General features: G+C 39.1%; 2 protein-coding genes across 2 annotated transcripts in view; one reads left to right on the forward strand and one right to left on the reverse strand.

Annotated features, from left to right (window-relative positions):
* The first annotated feature begins 983 nt into the window (after nt 1–983).
* Nucleotides 984–15307, forward strand: LOC139135387 (aminopeptidase N-like). The gene is made up of 17 exons (XM_070702751.1): nt 984–1612; nt 2136–2421; nt 3097–3217; nt 4268–4422; nt 5153–5266; nt 5789–5926; nt 7983–8114; nt 8794–8972; nt 9194–9282; nt 9948–10081; nt 10498–10701; nt 11159–11232; nt 11440–11550; nt 11816–11977; nt 13324–13458; nt 14247–14319; nt 15048–15307. The coding sequence occupies exons 1-17, from the start codon at nt 1008–1010 to the stop codon at nt 15195–15197; spliced, it is 2862 nt and encodes a 953-aa protein (XP_070558852.1). The 5' UTR covers nt 984–1007; the 3' UTR covers nt 15198–15307.
* The window catches only part of LOC139135385 (aminopeptidase N-like), a 28720-nt gene continuing 22974 nt past the window's right edge, over nt 14310–20055 (reverse strand). The window contains exons 16-17 of the mRNA XM_070702750.1: nt 17921–17993; nt 14310–16653 (exon numbers count right to left, since the gene is read on the reverse strand). Coding sequence (XP_070558851.1) covers nt 16495–16653; nt 17921–17993 — 232 coding nt within the window. The 3' untranslated portion in view covers nt 14310–16494. The remainder of the gene's footprint in view (nt 16654–17920; nt 17994–20055) is intronic.

Here is a 20055-nt window from a genome sequence, read left to right on the forward strand (position 1 = left end):
AATGGTCGCCGGTATTAATTCTAATTGTATACGTTATCAAATCAAACGTTTAATTGCTACTTCTCATCCAATCCTAAGTCAAGGAATAAGAATATAATTTGTAGTTGACAATCCTAAGTCAGGGAATTGTAATATAATTTTTAGTTGACATATCACCAATCATGTGTAATCTGTCATCCTGCTCGTCGAGAACGTAACGAATAAAGTCACGCTACAATATTTAAAAATATAGAACTTGACCAAATGTACATGGTCAAGTTGCGTATTTTCCCCGAGTGTTTACCAATTTAAGATAAGCATGGCCAGGGAAAATGAGCGGATGAATGAATCAATTGTTAACATTTGGGCACTAATAGTTTTGAAGAAAACAAATAAAAGTCTTCATGGACAATACCAACTGAAGCAGTTCTACCATCATATCAATCGTATGCACTTAAAGCTTTGATCGTCGATAAGTTTTCTTTTGTAGGGTCTTGTCAGTACCAATAGGAGAAGAAAAAATTACATTCATCACATTTTGACACAAAGGTCGCGGATGGACCATTTCATCTCATGCACGTGTAAGGAGAAAGCTGTTTTTTCCTCATTTTGCGAAGACGAAAAGTCTTGGAATGACTGAAACCAACCAATGGCATGATGCTTCTTATTTTACGTATACTTGCATATAGCTCACAAATAAGGGATTTTAAGCTACACCCTGTAACTTGTTTTATGAACTTGGAGAATTTAAAGGAGGGTTTTTTGTCTCAGATAATGACCCTGCAGTGTTCGTCCTGTACATAACCTTATGCCAGTTTATAAAAGTAGAATCAACAATCCGGACGCAGGTTGACCTACAAACGGCGGTTAATACCTTGAGCCATGTGGTCACTGGCCATTATCGATAACCTGAAAGATTTGGGTCGTAATTTACGGTTTATTGATTCTGCTATCCTATACCTGATCTTGCTTATCGGAACAACCGATAAGAAACGACAGGACTTGTTTGGTAACTTACGAGCGAAATTATGGACGGCCAAACACATGCGAAACATGGCGCGGGATATTTTGTGTCTAAAAGAACCGCTATCTGCCTCACAATTTTAGTCGCTCTTGTGCTGACCGCAACAGTACTGTTGACGCTGTATCTTCCAAACTCCTCTTGTGAGGCAGTCAGTGACCCACCACCAGAAGATATTCTTCAGCCACAACCTGGGGAACAGCCGAGCGACAAAGACGACTTCGATGGGCGGCTCCCGGCAGCTTTGGAACCTTACCACTATCGGGTAAAGTTGAAACCTTACATAGACCGGGAGCAAGACAGGGATAGTTACAAGACCTTAGACGGTGAGACCGACATATTTGTGAGATGTTTACAAACCACGAACCAGGTGTTTGTCCACTTCCGCCTCATGACAATCATTGCGTACAACGTCTACGACAATAATGATGACGTCATTGAAATCGAAGGTACACAAGAGGATCCCGAGTACGACTGGCTTATCATTAATACTAAGGACTCGTTGCTACAGGGTAAGGACTACCGAATACATTTTGAGTACATTGGAACTGTAGACCAGCATGACCTGAAAGGTTTTTTCTACGTTGACTATGTGGAAAATGGAGTGGACAAGTAAGTCTGTAATGAAATTTTAAAGTTGTGCCGTTTCTCAAGTTGCAGATATGTGTACGGAGCGCATGTCTTCTTTCGGCATTGATAATTTACATACTGACACCCTAGCTACCATTTTCATTTCTGCCACAGCTTCGGCACCCTTACTTTGGAACCGGCATATCACAATGGTCCAAAGAACAGGCCTTTCAAAATTTTAAGCGTTTTGTTATTCGCTTTTGTTATTCGTATAGTAAGATGCATATTATATTGCTGAATGACAGTCGTTTATGTCACTGCCGTTAATATTAATGTATTTACACATAAGATTGCTCCTTTCACATGTCAAAATATTTGCAATCTGTCATCGTTAATCTTCTACATCCTCTTCAAATTTTTTGTAAGGCATGTCAGTTTTCTCCATAAAAGTAAGTACACTAATTTTTGTCGCCCCCCCCCAAAAAATTTTATCGTCCTCCCCACGCCTGCCTTAAATTCTGCTCGTTCCCTTAGATGATCATATTCCTGTATCTTTCATATTCAGATCTTACGTAGCAACGCAATTTCAGCCGACAAGGGCCAGGGATGCTTTCCCATGCTTTGACGAGCCGGCTTTGAAAGCAACCTTTGACACGATCCTCGTTCACCGTCCACAGCACATAGCTCTGTCAAACGGACACAACATCAGAAATGTTTCTGTTGAGGACGAGTATGGAGACGAGTGGATAGAGGCACACTATGACACCACCGTCAAAATGTCAACCTATCTAAATGCTTACTTTATTGGTGACTTTGAATGTAAAGAGAGTTACACGGAAAACGGAATACAGGTACGAGTCAAGTGTGTGCCAAAACAGAGAGAGAGAGAGAGAGAGAGAGAGAGAGAGAGAGAGTATAAAAATGTAAACTACGACGCTGCCATTATTTCCAAATCTTCTGCGATTATCCGGGTCCCCATTCTTCATGCTATTTACGCAATAAAGCACACCCAGCGACGGTATACCACGAGATTTTGACCAGTTTACGACTCATATATGCACGAGCAATAGCGAGTGCGTATATGAAGTGAACTGGTCAAAACCGAGTGGTATACCGTCGCTGGGTGTGATTTATTGCTATTATATCATAACAGTAAATTGAAATTCTGACATGAAACGTCAAAAAAGGATTTTTGCTCTTGCCTAGAGCTCTCGCGTGTGCCAGCCGTGGTATATCGCGAATATACCATGGTTCTTTTTGCGCCTCGACCAATCAAATCTCTGTATTTGTGCCATCAATATACTGGTATGATATAATTTGTATAGTGATGAAGTTACGTAGATAAAATGGTGATATGTACATCAAATATTTCATGTGATCTACTTGGTTACTGTACTTTGTACTCTATCATTTAGGTGATTCAATGTTGAATATATCTAAAAAAATTAAAAAGAAAATTCCTATTATCAAGTGCGAAAGTCGTCCAGCGAGATAATCAAATGTGTGTCTTCCAATCTTCTCTGTAGTTTAGAGTTTGGAGTCAGCCCTCCAAACTGAACACCACCGACTATTCGCTCGATATTGGAATGACTATACTGACAAACTTTGAAGCCTTGTGGAACATTTCATATCAGCTTCCCAAACTGGGTAAGTTTGCTGGATCGACAAGAAGATTTAATTTCATTAGGTAGTTTTGTTTTTAGGGGAAAGTGAATGTGTTCTTGAACTCAAACACGAATACTGACTCAAACTCTGTCCATGAATGATGTGGTGATTATCAACTTCAATCTAACCTTACTGTAATCAAACTGAAAGCGTGTGTAATTTTTTCCAACACTGGTCGCTCCATTGATGTTTATCATATGTTTGACATATTTCGAAAACACAGTTGGCCTGTCTGACAGCATTAAATTTAAAGAAATGACTTCCGAAGACTACAATTAGTCTGCCCGCTGGGAAAGTGTTTTCAGGACAATCTCCAAGATTTGTACATTGGTTTATACATCAACATTAGAAGGGATGCTCTTCGACAACTAAAATTGAAAGTCCGAATATTGCTTTGTTTTCATCCAAAACTCAAATCGTATAATTCTGTAGAACTCACTTGTCCCTTGTCAAAGAAAAGGCAATTTAAAGTTAGATTAAAATTCATCCTGACGACGAATAAGCTTAAGTTTTTCAAGAGAAATTGCTTGTAACTTTCCGGACCAAATTTTAAGGAAATATTTGATTGATATTTAATATTAAGACGTTTACCTTCGAGACTGTTATTTACTTCATAATAGGTCACTGATTTCGCTCCGTTAGAAGGTAGGGTCATCATAGAAGAAAAAAATGATATGTAGGTCCACGGTTAAAGATTATGAAAACTAACACCAAAACTGTGCCAGTCATACCCTACATGGGGCCTACATTGTAATTAAGATGTGTGTTACTTCATAAGCAGAAGTGGCTATTTTTTGTGCCTCTATAAATACGAGTTTTCATAACAGTAGTCAGTTTCTCGAACATGTAAAGTCTTTCCAGGGGATTTCAATGCAAACATTCAATCCATGAGAGATTATATTTCCTTGTGCATTTTCAGAAACAAAATTAAGATCGGAAAACTTTCGACCACGTCATGAAGTTATAATTCCATTAATAGGTTTTAAACACATATATTACATGTTCCATCATTTACATGTCCGTCTTTTCCAGATAGTGTCGCCCTGCCGGTACACACGTCAACCGGCATGGAAAACTGGGGTTTAATTCTTTATCGTGAACCCTACATGCTCTATGACCCGGAAGTGAATACGCCGGCGGAAAAGAAGGGCGTCGTAGTACTCGTAGGGCACGAACTTGTTCATATGGTAAGAGTAATGATCAAATCGTTCGATCTGCCCTGAGGTCATAGCAGAAAAATGTCAGGTTTGGGTGAGAGGGGATGTGCGTCCTCACATCGATCTATTAAAGAAACCGTCGACGCCTGGAGGTGATGATTATTCTGAAAAAGCCATCTTATTCGAACGAATTGAGTCAAACAAGTGCGAATTATTTCTTATTCATATCTCAAATATTTCTTTAGTGAACCTCCTATACAAGCGATGAATGCGTATTCCAATTCAACAAAAAGGAAAGTAAAGGATATTAATTTTAAATTTCCAGGGTTCTTCTTCACCGTTGGATAAATAAGCCCAGTTCATATGGTTATCGGCTTTTTTGAAAAGCCATCTACTGCAACCACGAATTCAACTCAAAACAGACTTGTCCGTGTTTTCAAACGCTAAACCACTGGGAATGCAATTTCCCCTTGTACCTGTTTTCTTGAATACTGGCTTTTTTTTTCTCTTCTATGCGATAATTTGTTCTCAAAGTTTTTCAACGTCGTCGAAACTTCTGCCTAGCCACAAAATTTGCACAACCATTAAAGATATTTTCTTCGTAATTAGTGAGTATTTTTTCTGCCTGTATATATAATTTCGAGGCCTTCTTATCATATGATATATGGACGTATACAGGGTAATTTATCTGAGATTTCTTGATTTCTCGAATGGGAGATGGGGAGAAATATCATGAAAGCGCTGTTATTTTTGTTTTCAGTGGTTTGGGAATTGGTTGACGATGAAATGGTGGGACCATGTCTGGTTGAACGAAGGCATCACGTCTTACTTTGAACAGTACGGTTTCTGGTGGGTGGAGCCAGACTATCAGCTGGTGAGTATTCCAAATGTAGGATGCGTAGAGATTTTCAGTCCGTGAACTTCTTTACCAATCAACCGTGTTCAAGGTGTAATCACACCGCGGCGTATCGGCTCCCCGACAGACAATTACAACTATCTCGATAGAGAAGGCGAATTATGCCTTTATCGGCGGTATTAGTTACTGTGATGTGTTACTCTGTGGATTTGATGTACAGACTCGACGGTCAAAGGCGTATCAGGTAGGGCTAGCAATAAATACAATATATGCCGAAATAAATATTGATATATCAATCACGAATGGATGGATGAGACTGCTCCGGATAGTTTATTAATGTAGCGCGGTGTGATCATGTCCATCTCCTTGAACTTGTCTTGAAACCTACTCCAATGGCATTAATCTTTTTCGTTACATCAAGTTTTCTTTCCTTTGTCCGAGTGCCCTTCAAAACCTACATTAATCTCCCACAAATTTTGGATAATCTCGTCATCTGACTAAAATAATGTTTTCTTTTCTTCTGTGATGTTTGTCATAAAGCGAGATCAGTTCTTCCTTAAGGATCACACGTACAGAGCCATGCGATTGGATCAGCGCGGTGATTCCAGGCCCCTGGTTACACCGGTCGGTTTCACTCATGAGATCAACGGCATCTTTGATATACTGTCCTACGATAAGGTAACGAACGGGTTGCTCTTTAACCCGGTCGCCAGCATATGACAACTGCGAACATGAATCCGTTGTAATTTCCTGTAGACAACGACCAGAAAACCAACGATATGCCACTCGACACACTCACAGCATTGAACAGAATGATGTTACTCCTGTGTACGATGAAATTGGTCGTGTAACATGTTTAATTTTATCAAAACTAATCAGTCACAGAGAGGTATATGCAGTATATTTCTACTCTTTTCTCCTGATTCATTGGGAGCTCACTATCCACGCACACAAGTGAAACACAATGATTTAAAGTCGGAAATGTCCATGAGCATATTTCTCGATGTTCATTTTTTGTTGTAATTCTTTTACTGTAGGGTAGCTGTGATCTTTAACCTTCTGTTGGTGAAGCTTCAAGGGGTTGCGTCGTATGTGAAGCATCACGTGACAATGCCCATAATATCAGTTTCCGTGTAAAATCTGAAAGTGTGCCTCTTACATTACACTCGATGCTTTCCCTTGATCTAAAATGATGCGAGCAAAATTAAAACTGAGAAAGTTTTATTATCAATCGACAAACCTTTGTGACATTAATCTCATTGTTACTTTTAATTGGTAACCTTTTGTCGAATGAAATTCGCAAGTGTAGAGTTTTGTCATGCATATAGAGGTACTTCGCTTTCTGCAAGCACAAATTCCATGCACTTTTGCTTGGTCGTGCGTTTGTATAGCTATTTAACTGTATCCCAGACTGTGATACAGTTTGCAGTTTTTAGACGAAACAACTTATTGACTGTTCGTACGCACTGAGATGAAGCTGTACCAAAACACTACATGGTTGTCGTTTTAAACATAGACCAGATAAAACGGTCTATGTATTATATATGTAATATTAAGGGAATGTATTAGTGGTAGTGTCTATAGACATTTGCATTATATATTGTGGATGTACACATTGAAATCTTCCAGCCGATCTATTTTACCTTACCATGTCTAGGTTGAAGAAATCCGGACCGTTGTTGTACATATGCATTTCGCTTTCTCAGTCCGGGTCAGCTCCAAAATTGGAGACTCATTATGATAATGTATTCCGACATTCAGCCAATCATCGACTAGATTACATCATTTATAAAGTACAGGTCACGCTGGGTCACAAATTACCCACCAAGTGTGATCGGCAGTTTTGGGCCGCTTATTAAGCCCCTGTCTTGTGAATTTTGACGAATTTCGACAGTCAACATAATCCACGTGTTCTGCAGAAGGTCATGTCCAACAAAGAGTCCGATAGTGAACAATATTCGAAATATTGACGATTCATTTCTACCCCCAGTTTATCGATTTCGCTCAAGTACCGAGAATCATTTTGTGGATGTTCGTCATCTCTATTAGAATACTGTTATAAAGGTTATTTGTGTAGGTACGCGTATAACATTTTGCAAGAAAGAAGAGCAATGTCAGAGCTTTAAAACGATACCTGTTTTGTAGTTGTCAAACGCAGACTAAAAATGGTACGCGATTTTGAAAATGTGTTGACAGAGTGGCCACACAACTGTTCCCATACGGTAGAATTTATATCGCTGCCATCTCCGATACAAATGGGGTATTCTGAACGATCTGTGTAGGTACACGATTTATATTTCGCAGGACTTCAAGCCAGAGTCTAGGAATCACAGCGATATATGGGGTTTGGTTGTCTTAGCCAGAATAAAACTGGTGCGCGATTTGAAATTGTGTTTTGACAGAGTGGCCACACAACTGTTCGACATTATGACAGAATACGGCGCGGGAGTTCGACACAGTATGGCGTACGTAACGAAGGACGCATGTGGAGGTTGCCAGGAAATACAATTTTTCTGATGGCGCGCTGGCCGCTGATTGGCTAATGAGAGGGGGAAAATATTATGGTATAGCGTCTCCAATTTTGGAGCTGACCCGGACTGTTTCTTACATATGACCGGTGTTTCGAGTGATCGGGTCAACGACCTTTATCTGTGTAGCGCATGACAGACAACATGGTGCATTATCAGAATACTTGTCCAGCAGGACCCATCTGTTTTATTTCCTATTATTCCAGGGATCTGCGTTAATACTGATGATGGCCGGGTTTATTAAGGAGCTAGACCTACTGAGCTCGTTACGCCATTATCTTCATAAGCGCCCTTACGACGTCGCGGTGACGGATGATCTCTGGCAAGACATGACAGAGGTAGAAACATACACGCCGATAGTATTCCCCTTTTCCATCAAAATTAAAATCTCATTTTGTTTGCTACAGTTTCCAGTGAGTTTAATATTATCAAAGCTACAACATTTCATCTTCAAGTGAAAAGGTATCGACATGGCAAAAATGAATCAATACAACGTCCTGCCCAAAGTGATCGCTAACTCATAAGACAGAATAACTTTCTATTTGTTTTCCCTTCAGTCAAATCAGAGCAACCCGTCGTAGAATACAGCGAGTACGGTTAACAGTTACAAAAATTGACAGTAACACGGGTTGTCCCGGTTGACAAACTTGAACAAGTTTCCGTCTAACTGGCACGCGTGGTGAAGGCTATATGACCTCGCCGAAACGAGTTGTAATATGTCTCATCTTTATAATTAAGTGTTTAAAAATACTATTGGTAACTCTGTGTGTCTTAACTCTGTGTAAATGTATGTTCTCATGCTATGGGGTAAATAGTTTGATATTTCCATAGGTTTTGACTACAGGGGATTCATTTTCAGTAAAAAACGCGAATTTCGAAATATAAGCTTAGATGGAAGAGAAAAGTCGAATTGTAGTTTGACATCGTAACTCAGTGCCGCCAGTAATAAGTAATTTTCAAGCTTAGGGTGAATTTCCCGTCGAAAGAACAATATTCTCATCAATTTTTGTATTTTAGGCCTTAGAAGATGCCTACGGAATGGACATTAAAGACATTATGGATCCCTGGGTTTTACAGATGGGATTTCCCGTCGTTAATATAACCAGAGTTGCTACGAACAGAGTCAGGGCTAGCCAGCAACATTTTCTGCTAGATCCTTTTGATGAACCAGAGGATGAACACTACACAAATATGGGGTGAGACGTCATCCAATTTTTGTACTTTGATCATTTTTTGTCGCAGTCATGTTCATGGCCTGTTATTAAATTAAATGAATCGAGACGCAGCGATTATGGCAGATGACGACTTTTAATGCCATGATTCATTTCCCCAGATACAAAGAACATTCCACTGCCATGTGCTCACAGAAGGGAAGGGCAGATGACGACTTTTAATGTCATAACTTCATTTCCCCCAGATACAAATGGAACATTCCACTGTCATTTACTCACGAACGGGAAGTCAACATTCACGACCCTCAAATCGTCTGGCTTAGAGATGATTCCGGTAAGTCAGTCATGGCATAAGAGGATTTCAGTGTTGCTTTTGAAGATCAATGAAGCTTTGGTAAATCATCGTAGGCCCTCGAGTCGCTTAAGAGAATAGAGGCTATTTAAGTTATTGCAATATATTTTAAAGATGCATAGCGTCGTTGGTGACGAAAACGGAAGTCTGAAACATATGCATCTGGTGGAGCGTTAACGTAGTATGCACCTCGAAATTGAAAGACAGAAACTTTTGCCCTAACCGTTCCCAAAGGAAACTTTAAATCACTCCCTTTCCAAATCAGAATAAAAATCTACGGTCACCGCGCCAAATTCGGCACTAGAAAAACAATTTACTCAATAATGACCGACACCTGAAATTCAAGATGGCCGCCATCCCTGTGTTAACTCAACAGGTAAAAATTTTCGATTTTTTACAAATATAAGCTGACGTAAACTTTATTAACTCTATGAGTTTCAAAAATGAGCCCAACAACTTGTAGGCCAAAAGAGTATCGTAAAAGTTTTGAGTCCAATATATTTCTACCTTAAAGTTCATAAATATTCACTAATAAGCCTTCGACCCTTTATATAAATGTTCACTGCCTTATTTGATTTGCTTCAGAACTCTGTAAGGATGTGCATCTTTTCTGTAATAATAATTTCGCTAGATTGTATCTCTCCTAGCTGAGTTCACACTCGATGGCGCCACCAATACAGATTGGATTCTGTTCAACGTCAACCAGACAGCGTACATCCGGACTAATTATGACGTGGACAACTGGAGGAAGCTAGCCAAACAATTAACCGTTTCGCCCAAGGTACATGTATGGTGTAAACCAATACACACACTCCCTCGCCCTAACGACCACCAGTAGTAATCGGTTCTAACGTATGTACAATGTGCCCCCGGGCCAGGCTAGTCTGGATTCGAATTCACTCATTTGAACGAGCATTTCAGTTTTAAGAACGTTTTCTCTGTCCCCAAGCATGGTCGTTAGAGCGAGGGTTTACAGTACTTCTATACGGAGAACTTTTTCCAAAACTACTCTCTGTCAGATTGTTTCAGGTCAGATTATCGATGATGCTCATGATAATCACAATGATGATTGTAATGAAGAGATTCATATGTTAAAGTGTACTTCCAAATCCCTTGCTTTTCAATTAAGTGTTGACTAATTTGCATAAATCGCTTTGTGCAAGAGTGAGATAACTCAACAGGCTGTAACCTCTGCAGGTAATCCCGGTTCGTAGCCGATCACATCTGGTTGATGACGCCTTCTCGCTCGGCGAGGCTTTGCAACTTGATCACGTTGTCGCCTTGGAACTGATCCAGTATTTTACTTCGGAAGATGAGCACATGCCATGGCAAGCCTTCGTCTCGGTAGAACCCTACACCAGATACATGCTCTGGGCAACTTCCACTTACGGATTGTATGAGGTAGGACTGTCTTAACTTTTTACCACGAAACACATGGTCACTTGATCATCAACACGTTCATTCATTTCAGGTCTTGCTGATTCATTTAAATGTTAAGCGCAAAGGATAGGAAAAAGTATGATTAAGTATTTCAGAGAATTTCCACGAAAACAAACTGAAATGTTAAATTGTTCGTCTGTTAGCCATGATGCCAACTTTGTGACTTGGTCACCCGTAAGTTGTGCCATATGCCACGCACCTAAACATACAAAACCAATTACTGATAGCAACTACACATATCGAATCACAAGCTCTTTAAGTTGCCCATCTGTCGGCTATATGTACCAGCGATCACACACAAAAGGCGAAAAAGGGGAACGCTGGAATGTTTACACCACTGTTACTGACAATTTCTCATTAAGATATTGTATGGAATTCGAAGCATTTCTACAGCTTGCACATTCTTCTACCCTTTCAGAGGTATTTGCGTGATCTGGTGTCACCGAGTTACCATGCACTTGGATGGCATTTCGATGATAATGAATTGGAATAGTAAGTTTCTGTAACGGTTCACTTCTTCGTCATGTTAGAAAATTTTTATTTGTTTATTTGATATGGAATGATTACATATAAGTCAAAGACTGGCGGTGATTTAAGCATTGCTAACATAATCACTCATAACATTTTAAGATTTACAGATCAGTTTTGCCAAGTGGTTTAGAGCAATCTTGTAGCAAGTTTATATTGTTCTCCATACAGCTACAGTCGAATAAACTCCTTGAAGATAGCATGTGGTTACAACTTGCACGACTGTGTTGTCAACGCGAGTTTGCAGTATTCTCAGTGGATGGGACAGCCCGAAATAAACCCGTAAGATTCACAGCATTTTTTATTTCACAATTCCATATCACACATGCTGCTGTTCACGCGATATTTGAAACTCCTGGGTCCCAATGCCAGTGGACCTTTCCGGTCGGAATGAAACTATATTCCAGTATCATGCAGGTCTGTCTGACTTTCAATTCTAGTGTAACAGCGTAATTGTTTGCAGTGCTCCATGTATGACGTGTGTGACAAACCAGGACTATATTGATTCCGGAAATGACCGATTTTTTGAAAATACTTTTTACTACAGAATTCAGAAGGACACGAGGTCAACTGTATACTGTGCGGCAATTCGTCACGGCGGAGATGCAGAATGGTCTTTCGCGCGCGAAATGCAGAAAACTGACGAGGGCGAGAGGGCTCGTCTTCAATCCGCAATGGCTTGTTCTAGGATTCCTTGGATTCTGCAAGGGTAAAGGTCAATCCGATATTTGTGCTCCTACACTGCTAGAGTTCTCGAATGCCATGGCATGTGAACTCCGTGGATGCTTGAAGTATGAATTACAAATCGTCTCTTTAAAATGATACAAACTAACCAGTACATCGTCCAAAGACATCGTCATCTTATAACGTCAGAATATATTTGTTCGTCCGATGACCTGTCCAATTTCCTATAAGCTTACTGATTATCTGTACCCGACCGCAGATATTTTCAATGCTGAGGCTTTGTAGAAAGAAGGCCGTTTTACACAGAGACCTGAGGACAAACTTAAAGATATTCATTGAGTTTTAAACCAAATCGCGATGCTTTGAGTTAGGAAGGAAAATAAAGCCGTATAAAAACATCACTGATGTGACCTAGACAAGATCGTTTTGTGTATTACATTTTTGGTATAAAAAGTGCGTTTGGAAAGTAACGTAAAGTCACTTTGATGGCAATTTTCCTTAAGCGCAGACTTTAAAATCTTCGACGTCATGACAAATTAAACAAAACAATAGGGCAATTCTGAGGAACAACTTTTTTACAATTTTACCTGGCCATACTGTCGCCTGAGAAATGATAGTAATACAATTGGTCTGTACCAATAAAAGCCACAGGGTTGTTTATGCATCCGTACACATTGTCCGTCAAAGTTGGTTTATCGGCAGACCAATCGGATCCAAAAATAGGATTATTGTATGTGCGCCCGCGGAGTAAACGTCATTAATACCGTACCTATACTCGTCTTAAGAATCTATATATTGATAGTGACTCACGCAGAACAGTCCTTTCAAATGTTATGGTACACGTTTTAAATTTATATTTAAATTCAAACATGAATCATTTGCAAGATAGTAAACCAAGTCTCATGAAGCTGTTTTAATCGGTCAAAGGCACAGAGTTGAATAAATCAAACATATGGGGTAGTTAGAGCGCGTTCTCGTTCACTGAGAGGCAGTCCGCAAAGCTTTCTGTTACACCGGTTGTCTCGTAAAAGCTGCATTTATATGTAACTTAAAAGTCGTTTTATTAAATCTTGCGTGATTACTCCCGGCTAAAAGCCACCTGAGGCGCCCTTGGGAGACTTGAATGATCAATGTAAAATGTATCGGCAACAATGGAACAGTCCTCACGAGGTATCATCTTGACCCTTGTCACCTTAAACTGTGGTTTTATGTTACTTGAACCGAAAAAATTAAAGCTTATTTATGAAGCAGATAGTTGCAGTTTGTCAAAGTTCATGACCATGTGCCATTATTTCATTTTGTTCAATAATGGTCTTTTCATTTATGGCAGGGTATACTTCTTGAATAGTATATATTTTAAAATTTACGCAGATACCTTGAGGAGTCCCTTAATGACCAGCAATTTGATGCCAAGACTGTCATAGGTTACGTTCGGGATCATTCATCGCTGGGTTTGTCAGTAGCTTGGGAATTCACCTTGGCACACTTTGATGACCTACACAACACGTGAGTACTAACTAGCACCGTGACGTGTGCACATGTTCGTTTGCACAATCATTACTCACCATGCACGTTTCGTACAGAATCAAGAATTGCTGGCGGGAGTTCGCAGACGATATGTAACCCGCGCTTTTTATGAAATGTGGCATTCACGTTCGTATGATCAATCGACCGACTTGCCGTGAATGTACGAGAGTCAGGGGAAGATACATTTTGTTGTTATTATGGTGAACGACGCTGTTCGTTTTCAGTAGCTTGACATTTACAGTCTGAAACGAGTCAATTACACGTCAGCGCAAGGTCAGTCGGTACTTTCAATTCGGCATTCCCCGCGGAGAAGTAAACGCTAACTATCTATGGTTGGCAGTTACGGACTGCTGCCGTCGTTCATCTCTCCATAAAAAGGGTTGTTCATTTGTAGATAATATTTTAGTCATAGGAAGCTTAATGGGATGTGACAATAGCATAAAAGAAATAGTTATCTTTGAGAAGTGCCATGCCATAGGAATACAATACTCTAATGTTCAAGATGTACCAGAGGTATACACATCTATTGAATATCATATTATTTGTGTGAAAATTGAAAAAAGTCTCCCATAATAACAAGGACTTTGAAACCGCTGGCAGTTGCATGGCATCCATTAATGTGAAACCTGGGCATTATAATTGACCATACAGCTTCTCACTATGTATGCAAATAGTAGCACTAAACGTTCACCCCGGACACGTCACTCAGTCATAAAACAACAACGTAACGCGTACACCATCAATTCCCTATATCACCTCATCTGCAGATACGATGACGCCGCCTACGACATCGTCTGGGCGTTTGCTGACAAACTGAACACAGAGAAACATTTGAAAGAGGTACGTTACTCTCTTGATAATCTTTATTGCAGATGGATGATTCTCATTTGACAGAAAATAAGATTTACACTCTCAGAAACAAACAAACCAAAAAAACAACCACCAGTCTAGAATACTATCATCGTTATATAGACGGCACATACATATAAACTGGTGAAATATTTGCTGAGTATTGCATGAGTACTTTAATAAGTCTTATAGAAAATAGTTTTTCAGACAGTAATCTGTATAACGTTAAATCGTCCCTCGTTAGCTGTCATGTCTTAAAGCTTCCTTGTCTAGATCTAATTGCGAAACATATTCCCAGTGAATTGGCAGAAAAGAATTGATATTTCTTTACCATACCTCTGTCAAGTTTAGCCTGGGCATTCCGAAAGTACATGAGAAACATGTCAATGCTTATTTCAGTGAAATTTGAAATTTGATAACAATTTTTTGTGAGCCGTTCGTTCATTCCAGTTACAATCTTACCCTTTTCACTCGTTGACCTTTCGAGCAGGGGCGAGAGATCCGATTCGTCAATAAAAATCTCTCAAAACAAAGTCTTACTGCTGGTAAAATTATTTGGCCACATCGGAAACTATTAGACAAGACATCTATGAATACATATGTATACATGTAGTTTACCTTTCAAATATGAGTTCTATTTCTTCATCAAAATTTTTGTATCACGATCTTGCCGCTGAACTGAATGATATCTCGTTTCTAATTAACTCTTCCGTCTCCAGTTTCAAGACTTCGGATCTCTGTACCACGACATGCCAGTACAGGCAGCGAATGACTACTACAAATCTTTGCGGCGAATTCGGACCAACATGGAATGGATTTCAAGAAACGGGGACGATATCAAGGCTTTTCTGACAGCCGTAGCTGGATAGTACATACCCATTTCCCGGGCAGTCTTGATAATTATTATAGTACTGTAATTTGCACATGATTTGCGCTTTTTTATGTAAAATATACATTTCATTTATTACTTTACAAGGAAGTATTCGTGTCTCCTATGTCTCTTTAATCTATACCCGTTTTCCAATACCTGTCAATAAAAAAGTCTTTGCCGATCAGAAATTACATGTCTCGCAGCTTGAAGTATAGACCGACTTGGATGTTTTAACTTAAAGTTTACTTGAAATCGCAATAATCATTAATGATTTGTAGCTTGACCGAGACTGGTAGCTGCTATGTAATCACCCTTCACAGCTTGCTCGCATATAAGTAAAACGTATCTCAATGATAAATGCGATAATTTCTATAGTACTTGATTTGCATATGAAAAAAACCCCACAAAACTTGATTTTGTAAATGATATCATTTTCATAAAAATTTACAACACCAACATTAATTCCGTAATAAAACTTGACCAGGTGTAGAAATCCACAGGTTTCTTCTTCAAGGTCAATGAAAGGTCACTTTGGTAATTCGGCATAGAAATCAAGCATCAGGGAAGAGCGTACAATGGAAATCGGAGCAGTAGAAAATCACCTGCATTACATTTCTTTGCATTGATTGGTTTGTCATGTTCAGTAACAGTGAAATCTACACCGTCAACTTAAATGTATGTATCAGTTGAACAAAAGAAAGCAGTTGTACACGACAATTATTAGGTTTGGCATTGTGGTTTTTAACCCAAGTTGGTTGTGAGCAGGAATCTTCTTCGATCGGTCACTGGTTTCTATTCCGTGTGTTCTTCTTTTATATCTTATATTTTCAGAATAAGCATTTAAAAATAAAAGCTGGTGAGTCGCATCGTGTATTTTGTACATTACTGGCCCGTTGGACCCGTCCTTGCGAATACATTGGTTGATTTACACATACGTTTGAATGCAGCATTAACAAGAAAGTTCCAAAATTAAAAATCTTCCATAAAACTTTTCCCGCCTTTCTAGTCGATTCATAAATCGATAAAACTTGGGTCAAATTTGTAAGAGTAAGCAACAAGTACAGATTCTCCAAACGTTTTCGATAACCAAGCAGTTCTGCACTGCAAACATGTAGTAAAAATGAAGAAAGGGGAAAAATCAATGTAGCATAAAAAGGCGGGAAAATACTTTGTTGTAAAGGTTTTGCAAAGTCGTGCAGACTCATAAATTTGGAATGATTACATTTGTGACTGTCAATAAAATGCTCTTTAAACTTGAAAGAATATCGGAAAAGAAAAAAAACAGCTTGATAACATCAGCGAATTCTGGTCGCAACATCCGAGAGGAAATCTGTGATGGCGCCCATGTTCCTGTCTACCCAGGCTATGTTAGCAGTCACTTTATCGACGGCTTCGTAAAATTTGACTGCCTCTTCTCCTGGCATATCGTAATGTCTTTCTCCAAAAGCGTTAAGCTGAAAAATATATATACAAATTCCAGGTAATATGACTAATGGATTTTATGATTACGCGGACTCAGAAATATCTATCATGAAGAAAGGATTCGAGTATGTTACAATTCAGAATCAGTCCTTTTGCTGTTTAGGTAGTTCAGATACTCCTTAACCAGATGTGAAGTGAATATGTCCCCATGTTGGTAAGGAAGGCAAATTTTAAACTTCGTTATTGAATATATGTTGTTATTCATAACTTTCGCACAACGCGTTACCTAGTTGTCGTTTTTGCCGTTGACACTATTAATCACGGTAAGATTTCTAGGAGATGAGTAAGATACACAATGTGTGTAGAATGTAAAACATTTATCTATTACGGCAAAAAATTATCTCATGTCCCAATTAAACTACGAATAACTTAAAGTTCCGCGCAATTTTACACGACCGTTCACCATCCTTCTGCAAACTTTGAATTCGAACAAATTTTGCCGTATGACAGCCATTTGGAGTTATATCACATGCACATGTATTTCGTAATACACTGACTTTGTCAGAAATGGTAGCTATATCAACACATGGCATGAATGAATTTGATGTATTTGTGCTTTTTATACGTCATTGTTTTGCAGCAAGTTTTCAACAATTTGGAAAAATCCCGAATAATGTCTCCAAATATCAAAAAAATGTCACACAATTGCTGCCTAACGGCCATATTGGATCACATGTACTTGTACATTTATGTCATTGTACTTTCTTCTCGTACCAGCCTTAATTTGTTCATGCTTGTCTCAGTGCTTGCTTGGGATATGAAAAAGGAAACAAAATGGCCGTTTGACAAGGGTGCAGTTGACATGCATACAATACAGGTGGCGCTTTACATTCGGTCTCCTTCACAGACGATTGATACTGTCTGCAATGGCATTAGTGACACAGGCTGCAGTGTTTAAAAATAACTTCTATACTTCATTATCATGAAAGCTACAGACAATTAAATGTAATCGGTTGTCGCCATTCCAAAATGCACCTTTCTGCATTCCATTCTCACTGACTCAGCAGTTCTGGAGATATCAATCCGACAGACAGACGTACACACAGAGACTGACAGACACAGACATCGATACGACATCAAGTTCTTTGAATGAAAATTGGAGCTTAAAATGGTGCATATATGCAATACTGTGCGTTTCCCCTGTCACCCTCACAGAGGACAAGTGCTAATACACTCACCGAGGAGTGCACACTTTCTATGCATCAACTCTGTTCCGTCAATGACTCTTTTCAATCTTACCTGATCGAGGTCACTTTGAGAGTTCATCTTATCAGCGAAACCCCACACTATATCATAGGCAGCGTCGTCGTATCTGTCAAAATGAAGTATTTTTTGTGAAAAGTACAGATAAAGAAATCGTAATTCATCTCGATTAGGGGAACGCTATCACAAAGCTGCGCGAAGACGGATTGTAAAAGCTGCACTTCCAATGTACGAGTTCATAGAAGTGTATGCATTGCCAGCAACTGCCTAAATCGATGGCAATTCTGGAGAAGTGAAATGCGGATGTGAATATCATATATATTAGGTATGGGCCATTAGAACTTGGGAGGGGAGGTCTGGTTGACGACATAGAGTTTTTTCTCGTTTCAAAGTTTGATAAGTTGTTTTTTCCGAGTTTACACGGCATGTACGCAATAAGTTATTTTTTTCGACAGCAAGGTTTGTTTTTACAATTGATGACCATCCCTCCCGAGATCTAATAGTCGTTTCACTATCACAGGGATCAAGTATACACAATTTTTACATGGCAGCATGCAATTAAACGTGACGTCAGTTACTTCTCATCAATTTTGAACCATAAAACACTGGGATGCATAAAATGCCTTTGTTGGTCTGATAAGCCACGCTTTTTTCATCTCATCCTGTCTGCATCTGCTTGCTACATGTGCATTTTAATGCCCCTTTTGTTTTATTTGCGAGGTTTGCTGACTGAATGGGAATGACACGTGTATCACAGAAAATGCCATCAGAACAGCATGCTTCAAGAGTGAACAAAAAGTGTACAGTGGTTCAAATTGCGCTTCTCTCAACCAGTATATACAGAACAGCATAGCGTTGAAACATTTCTTTCACTTTTCTTCCTCTTTTGGACAATTTTTCATGAAAATTAGTAAATCAGAACAAACGGTCATTCTTTTATACTCACTAAATTAAAATACTAAGAAAAGAGAAGTGAATCACTGAGAATCACCTCTAATGAGAAGGATTACCATCTTATCACCCGTTCATTAACATTACAAGTAATTTTATCGCAACAGATAGCGTGTCAGGAGAGACATTGCGCAGCTCAGACTGTGTTCTTTATTGGGCGCCAGGACCTGTATTCATAAACTAGATGTCGTCCATACTTAAGATTTTTTCCACAATGTAAGGGGTGGTACGAGATAAGGAGGAAGAATACGACTTCACACATTGATTATGGTTGTAAACTTTGTACATTGTTCACTGACATCGCTGCACACAACATCACCTGGCAGGTGTTTTGTAAACATGTACGAATACAAGTTGTGTTGTGTTACCAGCGATCTTGATAAACATGCCTTTGAACAGCAGTGTGCATCGAGTATTTGTTTTTCCTGTTGGGAGCCTCATAAGCTGAATCACGTCACAAGACTTCTCACACCGTTGTAATACAGAAAGTAGAGGGAAAAGAGAAACTCCAGCAAAGTCAATGAAAGTCAAACAAACAGATTTCTTTGCGTCCTGAATGCAAATTGGGCATTGGGGTAGATGATTCTTAATAACAGTCTGACCAGCCAATTATCGATGAATTGTAGCTCCACGTATGAAACCGTTCGATTCATAGTAACACATTTTAGTTTAGGCAGCACAATTTGGAAGATAGAAATTGATTGAAAGTAGTGGAGGAAATTTTGTTCAGAAATGTGAACTCTCTGATATGACTTATTTCAGTGACATACATACACATACAGCTGGTTCCTTTCCCCTTAGATCTCCTTAGATCCTGTCCCGTTAGACTTTCACATGAAGGTCGTCGAACTTTCTGAGGGTAAAATCTACCTCTATATACATGCACTGTTGAATTTATGTACTTTTTGTTGCTCACAAATAACCAATGAATGATGTGATTTCGTTGATAGCGTTTTATTTAATCATTGATTCGGTTGAACGTCTTTCATTTTTATAGTTTTTGAATTTCTGTTTTGTTTTCACAAGTGTTTTATTTATTTTTAAGTCTGCTTTTCTGTTATTTATTATGAGACGCGGCGTGGAATGTGTACATAAAGTTTACAGTACGCCAAATTATCTCAAACACAGCAAATTTATTTCGCATTATCGTCGCAATCAAGATACTAAATATCCGGCGAAAACGGGAACAGGATAACTCGCCCTATTTAATCTACGATCTT

The sequence above is a fragment of the Ptychodera flava genome, chromosome 6 (assembly GCF_041260155.1).
Source record: "Ptychodera flava strain L36383 chromosome 6, AS_Pfla_20210202, whole genome shotgun sequence".
Taxonomy (NCBI): Eukaryota; Metazoa; Hemichordata; class Enteropneusta; family Ptychoderidae; genus Ptychodera; species Ptychodera flava.